General features: G+C 37.7%; 2 protein-coding genes, 1 non-coding gene and 1 pseudogene across 5 annotated transcripts in view; 3 read left to right on the forward strand and 1 right to left on the reverse strand.

Annotated features, from left to right (window-relative positions):
* Positions 1-15073, forward strand: part of IFT80 (intraflagellar transport 80) — a 120265-nt gene that overhangs the window by 72960 nt on the left and 32232 nt on the right. For all 3 annotated transcript variants that reach the window (XM_078069937.1, XM_078069938.1, XM_078069939.1), the window contains 2 exons: positions 9423-9541; positions 13672-13746. In XM_078069937.1, coding sequence (XP_077926063.1) covers positions 9423-9541; positions 13672-13746 — 194 coding nt within the window. The remainder of the gene's footprint in view (positions 1-9422; positions 9542-13671; positions 13747-15073) is intronic.
* C1H3orf80 (chromosome 1 C3orf80 homolog) overlaps positions 1-15073 on the reverse strand; it is a 78299-nt gene that overhangs the window by 8394 nt on the left and 54832 nt on the right. The gene's annotated exons all lie outside the window — the stretch shown is intronic.
* On the forward strand, positions 3749-3858 carry LOC118551469 (small nucleolar RNA SNORD22). The gene has a single exon (XR_004925070.1). It is a non-coding gene; the product is annotated as a small nucleolar RNA SNORD22 (small nucleolar RNA).
* Positions 7033-7613, forward strand: LOC144379914 (alpha-ketoglutarate dehydrogenase component 4-like; annotated as a pseudogene).

The following is a 15073-nucleotide window of genomic DNA, read 5'->3' on the forward strand; positions in this document are numbered from 1 at the left end:
TCAGGCTCCTTGCTCAGCAGGGAGCCTGCTTCTCCCTCTCCCTCTGCCTGCCGCTCCCCCTGCTTGTGCCACCCCCTGCAAATAAATAAAATTTTAAAAAATAAAAATAAAATAAAAATAAGAAGACTTATCTGGACTCAAAAACAAGGTAAACATCTCTGTGGAGCAGAAACGGAACAAAAATGGAGAGTGTGGAGTGAAGTCCCTGACCTGCTGGACTCCTGGTTGAGAAGCCGGGAGGCAAAGGCAGTGCGGAGAGTGGCTCTGCTGGCTAATGGAACTAAAAGTACTTGAAGTGAGACGAGTGGCCTGATCTAGGTCTCTTTAAAATCAGAGCATGGGCATCTGTAAGGTCGTTGTCTTCTCCCCTTCATGAAAGACCTCACAAAGATTTAAAGAGAGACTCGCGGAGTTGCCACCTGCTGCTCGGTTCTAGGGGACCCATTCACTTAGCCCTGGAGTTGTGTAGCATACAACGTGCAGCATCCTTCCGTGGCTTTGCGGACACAACTCAGCCTTCTCACTGAAAGCACTCTTCGCATTTTTGTTTCAAGTAAAAATTGGCTGATTCCTGAGAGCAGTGTTGCTTCTACAGACTTCTCAAGTCAAGTCTTGTCAAGAAGACAAGAGAGACACAGCAAGAGAGGGAACACAAGCAGGGGGAGTGGAAGGGGGAGAAGCAGACTTCCCGTGGAGCAGGGAGCCCGATGCGGGGCTCGATCCCAGGACCCCGGGACCATGACCTGAGCCGAAGGCAGACGCTTAATGACTGAGCCGCCCAGGCGCCCCTAAAAGATGAAACTGTTTATTTTAACATAACCATAGTAGCATTTCACATTTCTCTAGTTGTTTCCTAAATTATATCTTTCTATGATAACACATCCCACTTCTCCAGTTATTTTCTAAATACATATTTGTATAGTTGGTTTGTTTATGTCAGGAAACAAAGTTTCACATTGCATTTAGTTAATTTGTCTCCTCGGTGTTTTTTTTTATTTTATTTTATTATGTTATGTTAGTTACCATATTATGTTATGTTAGTCATTAGTTTTTTTTTTTTTTTTAAAGATTTTATTTATTTATTTGAGAGAGAGAGAATGAGAGACAGAGAGCATGAGAGGGAGGAGGGTCAGAGGGAGAAGCAGACTCCCTGCCGAGCAGGGAGCCCGATGCGGCACTCGATCCCGGGACTCCAGGATCATGACCTGAGCCGAAGGCAGTCGCTTAACCAACTGAGCCACCCAGGCGCCCAGTCATTAGTTTTTGATGTAGTGTTCCATGATTCATTGTTTGCATATAACACCCAGTGCTCCATGCAGTACGTGCCCTCTTTAATACCCATCACCAGGCTAACCCATCCCCCCCCATAAAACCCTCAGTTTGTTTCTCAGAGTCCATAGTCTCTCATAGTTCATCTCCCCCTCCTATTCCCCCCCTTCATTTTTCCCTTCCTACTATCTTCTTTTTTTAACATATAATGTATTATTTATTTCGGAGGTACAGGTCTGTGATTCATCAGTCTTACACAATTCACAGCGCTCACCATAGCACATACCCTCCCCAGTGTCCATCACCCAGCCACCCCATCCCTCCCACCCCCCACCACTCCAGCAACCCTCAGTTTGTTTCCTGAGATTAAGAGTCTCTTATGGTTTGTCTCCCTCTCTGGTTTCATCTTGTTTCATTTTTTCCTCTCTTCCCCTATTCTCCTCCCTTCCCCTATGTTTCTCAAATTCCTCATATGAGTGAGATCATATGATACTTGTCTTTCTCTGATTGACTTATTTCACTTAGCATAATACCCTCTAGTTCCCCACCAACATCTGTCATTTCCTGACTTGTTAATTTTAGCCATTTTGACTGGTGTGAGGTGGTATCTCATTGAGGTTTTGATTTGGATTTCCCTCATGCCGAGCAATGTTGGGCACTTTTTCATGTGTCTGTTGGCCATTTGGATGTCTTTTTTGCAGAAATGTCTGTTCATGTCTTCTGCCCATTTCTTGATTGGATTATTTGTTCTTTGAGTGTTGAGTTTGATAAGTTCTTTATAGATTTTGGATACTAGCCCTTTATCTGATATGTCATTTGCAAATATCTTCTCCCATTCTGTCGGTTGTCTTTTGGTTTTGTTGACTGTTTCCTTTGCTGTGCAGAAGCTTTTTATCTTGATGAAGTCCCAATAGTTCATTTTTGCCCTTGCTTCCCTTGCCTTTGGCGATGTGTCTAGGAAGAAGTTGCTGCGCTGAGGTTGAAGAGGTTGCTGCCTGTGTTCTCCTCTAGGATTTTGATGGATTCCTGTCTCACATTGAGGTCTTTCATCCATTTTGAGTCTATTTTTGTGTGTGGTGTAAGGAAATGGTCCAGTTTCATTCTTCTGCATGTGGCTGTCCAATTTTCCCAACACCATTTGTTGAAGAGACTGTCTTTTTTCCATTGGACATTCTTTCCTGCTTTGTCAAAGATTAGTTGACCATAGAGTTGAGGGTCCATTTCTGGGCTCTCTCTTCTGTTCCATTGATCTATGGGTCTGTTTTTGTGCCAGTACCATACTGTCTTGATGATTACTGCTTTGTAATAGAGCTTGAAGTCTGGAATTGTGATGTCACCAGCTTTACTTTTCTTTTTCAACATTCCTCTGGCTATTCGGGGTCTTTTCTGGTTCCATACAAATTTTAGGATTATCTGTTCTATTTCTTTGAAAAAAGTTGATGGTATTTTGATAGGGATTGCATTAAATGTGTAGATTGCTCTAGGTAGCATAGACATTTTCACAATATTTGTTCTTCCAATCCATGAGCATGGAACATTTTTCCATTTCTTTGTGTCTTCCTCAATTTCTTTCATGAGTATTCTATAGTTTTCTGAGTACAGATTCTTTGCCTCTTTGGTTAGATTTATTCCTAGGTATCTTATGGTTTTGGGTGCAATTGTAAATGGGATGGATTACTTAATTTCTCTTTCTTCTGTCTTGGTGGTGGTGTATAGAAATGCAACTGATTTCTGTGGGTTGATTTTATATCCTGCCACTTTACTGAATTCCTGTATGAGTTCTAGCAGTTTTGGGATGGAGTCTTTTGGGTTTTCCCCATAAAGTATCATATCATCTGCAAAGAGTGAGAGTTTGACTTCTTCTTTGCCAATTCAGATGCCTTTTATTTCTTTTTGTTGTCTGATTGCTGAGGCTAGGACTTCTAGTACTTTGTTGAATAGCAGTGGTGATAGTGGACATCCCTGCTGTGTTCCTGACCTTAGGGGAAAAGGTCTTAGTTTTTCCCCATTGAGAATGATATTCGCTGTGGGTTTTTCATAGATGGCTTTTATGATATTGAGGTATGTACCCTCCCTATCCCTACACTCTGAAGAGTTTTAATCAAGAAAGGATGCTATACTTTGTCAAATGCTTTTTCTGCATCTGTTGAGAAGATCATATGGTTCTTGTTCTTTCTTTTATTAATGTATTGTATCACATTGACTGATGTGCAGATGTTGAACCAACCTTGCAGCCCAGGAATAAATCCCAGTTGGTTGTGGTGAATAATACTTTTAATGTGATGTTGGATCCTATTGACTAGTATTTTGGTGAGAATTTTTACATCCATGTTCATCAGGGATATTGGTCTGTAATTCTCCTTTGTGATGGGGTCTTTGTCTGGTTTTGGGATCAAGGTAATGCTGGCCTCATAAAATGAGTTTGGAAGTTTTCCTTCCATATCTATTTTTTGGAACAGTTTCAGAAGAATAGGTATTATCCCAGTGAAGAAACAGTCACATGTCTTACCTCCTGACCTAGTCCCAGAGCCTGTAAAGAAGAATAGGTATTAATTCTTCTTTAAATGTTTGGTAGAATTCTCCTGGGAAGCCATTTGGCCCCTGGGCTCTTGTTTGTTAGGAGATTTTTGATTACTGCTTCAATTTCCTTACTGGTTGTGGGTCTGTTCAGGTTTTCTATTTCTTCCTGGTTCAGTTTTGGTAGTTTATATGTCTCTAGGAATGCATCCGTTTCTTCCAGATTGTCTAATTTGCTGGCATATAGTTGCTCATAATATGTTCTTATAATTGTTTGTATTCCTTTGGTGTTGGTTGTGATCTCTCTTCTTTCATTCATGATTTTCTTTATTTGGGTCGTTTCTCTTTTCTTTTGGTAAGTCTGGCCAAGGGTTTATCAATCTTACTAATTCTTTCAAAGAGCCAGCTCCTAGTTTCATTGATCTGTTCTACTGTTCTTTTGGTTTCTATTTCATTGATTTCTCCTCTGATCTTTATTATTTCTCCTCTCCTGCTGGGTTTAGGCTTTATTTGCTGTTCTTTCTCCAGCTCCTTTAGGTGTAGGGTTAGGTTGTGTATTTCGGACCTTTCTTGTTTCTTGAGAAAGGCTTGTATTGCTATATACTTTCCTCTTAGGACCGCCTTTGCTGCATCCCAAAGATTTTGAACAGTTGTGTTTTCATTTTCATTGGTTTCCATGAAGTTTTAAAATTCTTCTTTAATTTCCTTGTTGACCCATTCATTCTTTAGTAGGATGCTCTTTAACCTCCATGTATTTGAGTTCTTTCCAACTTTCCTTTTGTGATTGAGTTCTAGTTTCAAAGCATTGTGGTCCAAAAATATGCAGGGAATGATCCCAATCTTTTGGTACTAGTTGAGACCTGATTTGTGACCTAGGATGTGATCTATTCTGGCGAATGTTCCATGGGCACTAGAGAAGAATGTGTATTCTGTTGCTTTGGGATGGAATGTTCTGAATATTATCTCTGAAGTCCATTTGGTCCAGTGTGTCATTCAAAGTCTTTATTTCCTTGTTGATCTTTTGCTTAGATGATCTGTCCATTTCAGTGAGGGGGGTGTTAAAGTCCCCTACTATTATTGTACTGTTGTCGATGTGTTTCTTTGATTTTGTTATTAATTGGCTGCTCCCATGTTAGGGGCATAGATATTTACAATTGTTACATCTTCTTGTTGGATAGACCCTTTAAGTAGGATATAGTGTCCTTCCTCATCTCTTATTATAGTCTTTGGTTTAAAATCTAATTTCTCTGATATAAGGATTGCCACACCAGCTTTCCTTTGATGTCCATTAGCATGTTAAATTGTTTTCCACCCTGTCACTTTCAACTGGAGGTGTCTTTAGTTCTAAAATGAGTCTCTTGCAGGCAGCATATTGTTGGGTCTTGTTTTTTCATCCGATCTGATACCCTGTGTCTTTTGATTGGGGCATTTAGCCCATTTACATTCAGGGTAACTATTGAAAGATATGAATTTAGTGCCATAGTATTGCCATAGTATTGCCTACAGTACACCTTACATAGTATTGTAAGGTGACTGTTACCGTATATTGTCTCTAGTCCTTTCTGGTCTATGTTACTTTTAGGCTCTCTCTTTGCTTAGAGGACCCTTTTCAATATTTCTTGTAGGGCTGGCTTGGTGTTTGCAAATTCTTTTAACGTTTTTTTTGTTTTAGATTTTTTTTAAAGATTTTTAAAGATTTTTTTTATTTATTTATTTGACAGAGAGAAATATTAGACAGCCAGAGAGGGAACACAAGCAGGGGGAGTGGGCAGAGGGAGAAGCAGGCTTCCTGCTGAGCAGGGAGCCCAATGCAGGGCTCGATCCCAGAACCCTGGGATCATGACCTGAGCCGAAGGCAGACGATTAACAACTGAGCCACCCAGGCACCCCTGCAAATTCTTTTAGTTTTTGTTTGTCCTGGAAGCTTTTTATCTCTCCTTATATTTTCAATGACAGCCTAGCTGGATATAGTATTCTTGGCTGCATATTTTTCTTGTTTAGTGCTCTGAATATATCATGCCAGTCCTTTCTGGCCTGCCAGATCTCTGTGGATAGGTCTGCTGCCAATCTAATGTTTCTACCATTCTCTTCAGTCTTTTTAAATCTGAAATAATTTCCTCTCCTTATTTGCTTAAGAAACCAGGTGGTTTGTTCTGCTGAATTTTTCACATTTTCCCGTTTGCATCCTTATGGGATAAGATTCCATTTAACGTGTTCGTCTAGCCCCTGTATTTCCTGTAGACTGGTTATTAGATTTAGAGCCTTGATAAGTATAAAGAACACTTTGTAAGTAATGCTGTGGACTTCCTATTGCATCACATCAAGAGACAACATATGTCTGCTTATCTCTCTTTTAGTGATGTTATGGTTAATCAATATGCTTAGGTATTGTAAGTCTTGATTCATCAATCATAAAAAAAAAAGTCTGAAGAGCTCATTAGGCTTTTACTTTAATATTTTTAGCAGCCATTGATAATACTTGTCTAGAACCATGTTTCATTGGGATTTGCAAAATGGTAATCTTGTAATTCTACCATTCCTTCTGCATTTATTAGCTAAAGTTCTTCCATAAGACACTGCCTTTTCAACCATTTGGTTACTCTGAGGTGAAACAGTTCTGAAGTATTTTCTATATTTACCAATTTTCAAATAATGAGTTGATTTCCCCATGAGTGTTGTTGTCGTTGATGATGATGTAATCATTATAAACTTGCAGATTTTAAAATTTTTGATGTGTTTCAATCCATTGCAGTTATTATTCTCTTCAATGCTCAAATGGTCCCATCTTTGGCCTATTTATCTGTCTATTTGTCTATCTATCTATCTTACATATATATATACATACAAACATATATATTAAACTATAACCCACAATATAGTTTAAAATAACAACATCAGGGTGCCTGGGTGGCTCAGATGGTTAAGCGTCTGCCTTCGGCTCAGGTCATGATCCCAGGGTCCTGGGATCGAGTCCCGCGTCGGACTCCCTGCTCAGCTGGGGGCCTGCTTCTCCCCCTCCCTCTGCTTCTCCCCCTGCTCATATTCTCTCTTTCTCTCTCTGTATCTCTGTGTCTCGAATGAATAAATAAAAAAAAAACCTTAAAAAAATAAAATAAAATAACAACATCAATATTATTCTGATAATATGTTATGAATACTGTTTTAGATTTCTTGTTTTGTTTCTTTAACATAAACAAATCCATATATCACAGGCAGGGCCCACCCCCAACTCCTCAGGACTCCTGTTATTTCTGTGCCTAGCAAGCGCCCCAGAAGCTGCCCCATCTCAAGGTCATGAGGGACAGCAAGATGGCGTCTGCCGGCATGGTCATTCAGGTAGTCAAGCCACATATTCTATTAGTGTGGGACTCTGACAGAAGAGACAATTCCTAAACCCAGTGTATCAGAAGTTTTCAGATCAGCAGGACTACCCTCTCACTCTTCTTCAATTTCATAGCATTCTTTTTTTTTTTTTTAAGATTTTATTTATTTATTTGAAAGAGAGAGAGAGAGCACAAGCAGGGGGAGTGGAAGGCAGAGGGAGAAGCAGGCTCACCGAGCAGGGAGCCCGATGCGAGGCTCAATCCCAGGACCCTGGGATCATGACCTGAGCCAAAGGCAGACGCTTAATGACTGAGCCCCCCAGGCGCCCCAGTTTCACAGCATTCTAAGGGAAGTAAATCAGCAGATTTGCTGATGCATCGGGGTCCACCGGACACTGCAGAAATAATAAAAATATTACCTCAGAAATACAGAAGGAAACTTGTATCTCGAAACTTGTATCTCAAGAAGAAATTGAATTTATCCAATGTGGAGGTCCGAAATAATCACTGACAGTATGGCTGCTGTTTGTCATCAGAGAAAAGAATGGTCTTTACAATGAAGGACTTATAAAGTGGCACATGAGAAATTATACAGTAAACAACATGAATAAATATTCTGTAAAAAAAATGAAATATAGAAAATTTAGATGGATACCTGTTATCTCCCAATATATGTATCTTGGTCAGCTTCTCCATAAGCTTACCTAATTGTTTATATACTGATTAAAGTATACACTTAAAAAAAAAAAATCCAGGGGCGCCTGGGTGGCTTAGTCATTAAGCGTCTGCCTTCATCTCAGGTCATGATCCTGGGGTCCTGGGATCGAGCCCCACATCGGGCTCCCTGCTCCGTGGGAAGCCTGCTTCTCCCTCTCCCACTCCTCCTGCTTGTGTTCCCTCTCTTGCTGTGTCTCTTTCTGTCAAATAAATAAAATCTTTAAAAAAACAAACAAACAAATCCATATATCTTCATGTCCTTCCTTTTATTAGATAAAAGGTATTAGACTAGACACATTGTTTTACATCTTGCATTTTTCACCTTACACTATATCCTGGAGATCACTCTATAGATCTTCTTATTTCTTTTTAGAGCTGTATAGTATTCCACTTTGTGAATATACTGTAGTTTATTCAGTCTATCACTTATTGATAGACATTTGGACTGTTTCCAGTCTTTTGCTATTACCAATAGAGCTGTATATAGTAACAACCTTTCATGTGTGTGTTATTTCATGATTTTGCTTATTTATCTTTGTGATAGAATTCTACAAGTAAGATTGCTGGGTCAAGGAATATATGTATATGTAATTTTGCTATCTCCATCATGGTGGTAGTTTCGTGGAGATGGGAGTTGAGGAGCAGATAATAAAAATGTAATATGCCTTATAGGTATAAGTGTTTGAAGAAGTACCTTAAAGAAGTTTGACTTTCTCTTTTTATCTCCATACCCTTTCTACAATTGTCACATTATATTTAGAAAGATGCTAACATTTTGAGGGGAATTTAAAGAAATGCTAAGTTCTAGATACAATTAATCTCTTTTTCTCTACTTTCACCTCTTACTACAATGTCCTACCCATTCTGGTATTGACAAGAGATTAGATAAATTTAACTTGCTCAACATTTTTCTTAATTTGTTGCAGATTGTCCGTCAACTTAAGGTTGTTAGCAGATACTGCCAAGTGTTAAAATCCTTGCTAGCTTTATTCTGTTACTTTTGTAATAGTTTGACTATCATAAGTAAAATTTTTATTTGTTAGTTAGTACTTAGCTTCCTTATATATTATCTCTATGTAATGGTAATATTTGTGCCCCTCTGTGCAGCTTGACTTCTTCACAGTTGGTGTCTTTACTAATACCTCCCACTCCATTTTGATTTTTTAAATTGTTACATCTCTTTTTTTTAGAACTTAAATTTTAAAGTAAAACCTAGCCCTAAAAAGAGATATTCTTACTGTCTGGGCAGAAATCATATAGTCTCTTTCCAACCCCAGTATGCCATATATATATTTTTACTATATCTCAATGTTATAGCGTTTTTCACCTATTTCTCCATTGTTACATCATTGAGATTGAGATTGGCTTTCAGGTTAGAAATCTACATTTCTAAGTTTTTTTGTGTCTTTCTTTTGTTGGTTGATTTTTATACCCAAATATGTCATCTTATGCCTAGTTCCTACTGAATTTTTTTTATATGATTAGGTAATCCAGAGTGCATTTGAATTTTATGCTTCAAAATCTTGCTAACTTACCTAATTAAAATTCTGATGTATTTTAATGTTGTTTTTTGGTGTTTCCTTTTTCCTTGTTTAGGTTCGTAATGTTCTTAATGATGCAGTGGATTTACTGGAATTCCGTGATAGAGTCATTAAAGCATCTTTGAACTATGCACACTTAGTTGTTTCAACGTCTCTTCAATGTTATGTGTTCTCGTAAGCATCTTGGCATTTCTTAAAAATTCAGAGTTTTGTCTACGATGAGGAAATTTATTTTCAAGCTTTCCTATCAACATGGTTTGGTTTTAAATTTAATTTTCTTAAAACCTCACTTATCCTGAACTTACTCCCAACCAAAAAGTGATTTAAAAATGAGGTATAAGCAGTGAAAATAAATCTAATAAAGTTTGTACATCAGAGGTTAATAATCATTTTTATAATAGAAAATACTTTCTCTGAGATAGTGTTTCCTCTTACTTTCCTCACAGTCCTAAGGAATTTAGTGTAACTTGATTTCAAAGCCCAGAGGAGCAGCTGATAAATGATGGGAAAAGGACCCACCTCACCACTGGAAGAGAGAGGACAGCTAGCAGCCTGACAACAGGCTGAAAGATGTTCAGTAAGGACACAAGGAGGTATTCAGGCTTAGTGTTATAGCTTAGGGTAATCATGGCTGTTCATATTGAAAATCCAGAGTTGCCCAGAAATAATGAAAGAAAATATGTTCAATCTACTTTGTGTTAGAAAGCAGGGAATAATTCAGTACATCCAAGAAACTTGTGCCTAAAACAAATATACTTGGTATTTTTCAAAGTGTAACTCAATATGTGCTGATAAATGTTGAACTGGCTTTTTGGAAACAAACAAACCAACCTGATTTGCAGTGTTTGCCTATTTCTATAATGTAAATACTTCTACCAAGGCTGATTTCAAGATACCAATATGATGTCACTGAAGGCAGAATTGAAAAGAGATGCACAGTAGCAAGCCATTATATAGAATTGCCATCATATAGATATAACAGATGTAAATAATCTCAAGTGCATAGATAATAGTAAAAGGTAGTAAAATCATCTGGAAGTAATAGGTTTGGAGTACTTACTGTCTTTGTTTTGAATATAATTTGCTTAATTATAAGTTTATATAATTTAATTTTAAAAAATAGGGGCGCCTGGGTGGCTCAGTTGGTTAAGCAACTGCCTTCGGCTCAGGACATGATCCTGGAGTCCCGGGATCGAGTCCCACATCAGGCTCCCTGCTCAGCAGGGAGTCTGCTTCTCCCTCTGACCCTCCTCCCTCTCATGCTGTCTGTCTCTCATTGTCTCTCTCGCAAATAAATAAAATCTTAAAAAAAAAAAAAAAAAAAAAGAATAATTTTAAAAAATAGCTCTATTTGACGGTTGGCTTGCAAAATTCCTGAAAATATACCACTTGGTACAAGCTGGCTCTAAGCATGCCACCAGTTGACTTCTCAACTATCCAGGAAACTCAAGTAACCACGATGTTACTTTCAAGAGTTGTGAACAGTTAACGATTGTTTTTTATATTCTGTGCTTATCTTTATAACATCATGTGGTTATAGTTTAATCATTGAATATAAAATTGAAGATAAGCACTATATGTGTCTTATTCACAATTGTACACCCAGTACCCAGCACCGTGTTCAACATGTAGTAGGTACTTAATAAAAAAAAATTCTTGGATGAATAAATGAATCAAAAAACAAAGTATAGTGGTATCTTGGATTCCTAAGCCCAGTAATGCACAGCACAAAGATATCCAATTTGATTAACAGTAACATTTATTACAACTATATATTAAAAATTCTCACTCACTATGTATAAATCTGCTACTAATCAGAATCTGCAACTTAGGACAGCAACCAAGAATTAAATGGGAGAAGCAGAGAAGAGAGGGGACAAAGAAACAGGTGGCTCAATTTAAGTGAAATTTTTTTCTTACATGAAGGAGAAGGAGCAACGGTAAGACTCTGGGAAAAGTCAAGAAAGATACCCAGTTACACAGTTGCTATATAGGGGAGGGATTATAGAATGTGAAGAAATTTCACAATCACTTAGTGCACATAGTCATTTGAATAATTAATTTTCATGGACTTGAGAAAAAATAGAGAAGATCTCTTCAATTTCGGGTTTGTTTGAAGAAAGGTAGGGCTCTTAACCACCCCAAGTGATGGGTTTGTTCTGCTAGTTTTAGTGGCAATGACATACTTGAATCCATAGGATTAGTATCATGTGTTACTTGTATTAGAGAGGTTGCTTTTTAAAATATTCAAAAGTTTAGCAGCTGTGATTTAATTTTGTCACTCTACTTTTCACATACTAGTTAATATGTGGCAAAATATAAGATTGCTTTTCTTCTTTTCTGGTTTAGTCTTGCCTCCCCTCTCTTGTCAAGACATTTATTAAGGTACAAAATATTTATTAAAGTGAAATACCAGGGAGCAGTAGTGGGAATGAGGTAGTGCTGAGACCTATTTTCACCAAAATATATTTCATTAAATTAAAAAACCTACTAGTGTTTTTATTTTCTTTATTTATGTATTAAAGATTTTATTTTTAAGTAATCTCTACACCCAACGTGGGGCTCAAACTCACAGCTCCGAGATCAAGTCGCATCCTCTACCGACTGAGCCAGCCAGAGGCCCCAGAAAACCTACTAGTATTTTAGATAACAACAACTATCGTTTATCGAGCACTATTATACTGTCTGTTATGGTCCTGGTCTAATTTACCCTGTGTGTTGAGTATTATTATTCCCATTTTACAAGATGAAGAAACTAAAGGACACACAGAGTATTTAAGTAACTCACCCTAGGTCAAATTACTAAACTGCCTTACTAAAGGAAGAGCTGGGGTTTGACTCTTAGTTCTTAATAGCTGTTACCCCTTTTTTAGTAATAAAAATATAATTTTTAAAACAAGCATGTAAGCAATATAGTGGTTTATATGAAAAGTTCCAGAAAAAGTAAATAATACATAAGTATTCTATGTTAAATTTTCATTTGATTTTTCAAATAATTGTATAGAAAAATACCCTTGCTCTATTCACCAATGTGGTTTAGGGAGTTTATATTTACATGGCAGGTATATATATCCCAGTAGTCATAAATATCAGATGTTTTGCAAGGGGACATTTAAAAAACCTCACAATCACTATTCTTATTAAAGAATGAAGGTTAATTCTAATGACTACATAAATGAAGCATGCTATGATATCTTTTCTAAAGTATAAAGCACATATCTTTATCATACCTGTGAACACCAGGCTTACTAATTATTAGTATTTTATTCATTGTTTCGCTTTGTGCGTGCATTTACTTATTGAAGCGGGTGCCAGACTCTTTGCATTAGCCAGTATTAATTTCCCACCAGTATGCCCACTTACTGCATCCTTCCCCTTCCTGCACTTTCTGGATCTGAATATGAGATTTAATCTGATTTAAAGAATTGGTTTCATGAAAATAATTGAGAGGAATTCAGAATATTTAAGAGTAATAAAACATTTTAAACTGAAACTTTGATGATTTGGGGTGGGTTTTCAGTTTGTAAATGTTCTCTCCCTCTTTCCTGTCTTTGAATCATATTACACTATAGAAACCAAAAGAGTTATTTGTTCATTTATTTATCCATTTATTCAATAAGCATGGTCATAGCTTACATTTACATAGTATTTTACAGTTTACAGAATGCTTCACAGAAATCTTCATTTGGACTAACAGTAACATTGGGAGACCTGTAGGAAAAATGCTCATGTTCATAACATTATTGTTATTATAGTTTCTGTTTGTTCAGTATCTCATATATAAGAGGCAGTTAGCTAGACACTTTAGGTGAGTCGCCATTATCTCCATTTTACAAGTAAAGAAACTGATGCTTAGGAGGTTAAGCTTATTAAGATCATATGGCCGACAGGTGGTGAAACCAGATCGCTAATCCTTGGCTAGCCAAAAATGTGTCCTTTCTTTACCAAGCCATACTGCTACTATTTATTAGATGAGAAACATAAGATGACTTGCCCAAATCACAGAGCTAATAAATGACAGAACTTGCACTTAGGATTCCTCAATTCACATATTGTGATACCTAGAATAAACATTTGTTGAACGTTTACTATTAAATACTTATTACTTATACAGAGTTTGATTTCTGCTCAGGGATACAGACATTTAAGTGAATGATTTCAGAACAATGTGCCTAGTGCTATAATAGAAATATATACAGTTATGATGAAACTGATGACAGTATTTATAATGAATACTTATCTATTTATTAAAAAGTATTTGGTATTTTAAATGTTAATAAATATCCATTTTATTGATCTTTTAGTACGAAGAACTGGAATACACCACTTATATTTGATCTTAAAGAAGGAACTGTTAGTTTAATTCTGCAGGCAGAAAGGTATGTGTTTATCATGTTTGACTATTGAATAGGGGGTTAAAATATTTCAGATTGCAGTAAAGCACTCTTTTTTTTTTTTTTAAAGATTTTATTTATTTATTTGAGAGAGAGAGGATGAGAGAGAGAGCACATGAGAGGGGGGAGGGGGTCAGAGGGAGAAGCAGACTCCCTGCCAAGCAAGGAGCCCGATGCAGAACTCGATCCAGGGACTCCAGGATCATGACCTGAGCCGAAGGCAGTTGCTTAACTAACTGAGCCACCCAGGCGCCCTGCAGTAAAGCACTCTAAAGCATGCCACTTACAGAATGGTACATTAGTCATTTGGAATCAATCTGTTTCTTTTTTTTTTTTTTTAAGGTTTTATTTATTCCTTTGACAGAGAGAGAGCACAAGCAGGGTGTGGGAGAGGGAGAAGCAGGCTCCCCACTGAGCAGGGAGCCCGATGTGGGGCTTGATTCCAGGACCCTGGGATCATGACCTGAGCCGAAGGCAGTTGCTTAACCAACTGAGCCACCCAGGCGCCCCTGTTTCTATTTATTTTAAAGGAAAAAAGTAAGAATAAGCTATTAGGTCAATGGTTCTGAAGCTTGTTGGTCTCAGAATTTCTCTACCTTCTTTTTTTTTTTTTTTAGTAGCTACATGTCCAGTGTGGAGCCCAATGCAGAGCTTGAACTCATGACCCTGAGATCAAGACCTGAGCTGAGATCCAGGGTCGGATGCTTAACTGACTGAGCCACCAAGGCACCCCTCTCTACACTCTTAAAAAGTTCTTGAGGGTTATATATAGATTATATGTCTCAGCATTTACTATACTAAAAATTTAAATCGAGAAATATAAAAGGTATTAATTTATTAAGAATGATGAGACTAAATTTATTATAAGTAGGGCGCCTGGGTGGCTCAGTTGGTTGGGCGACTGCCTTCAGCTCAGGTCATGATCCTGGAGTCCCGGGATCGAGTCCCGCATCGGGCTCCCTGCTCAGTGGGGAGTCTGCTTCTCCCTCTCCCGCTCCCCCCTCTCGTGCTCACTCTCTCTCTCAAATAAATAAATAAAATCTTTAAAAAAAAAAAATAAATAAAATAAATTTATTATAAGTAAATATCAAAGTAATGATCTGAGAGAATGAGAGGGATTGGGGCACCTGGGTGGCTCAGTCAGTTAAGCTTCTGACTTCAGCTCAGGTCATGATCTCAGGGCTCTGGGATCAAGCCCCAGGTTGGGCCCTGCACTCAGTGGGGAGTCTGCTTCTCCCTCTCCTTCTATCCCTCCCCCATCTCATGTCCCCTTCTCTCTCTCTCTCCAATAAATAAAATCTTTAAAAAAAAA

Source organism: Halichoerus grypus, chromosome 1 (assembly GCF_964656455.1).
Source record: "Halichoerus grypus chromosome 1, mHalGry1.hap1.1, whole genome shotgun sequence".
NCBI lineage: Eukaryota > Metazoa > Chordata > Mammalia > Carnivora > Phocidae > Halichoerus > Halichoerus grypus.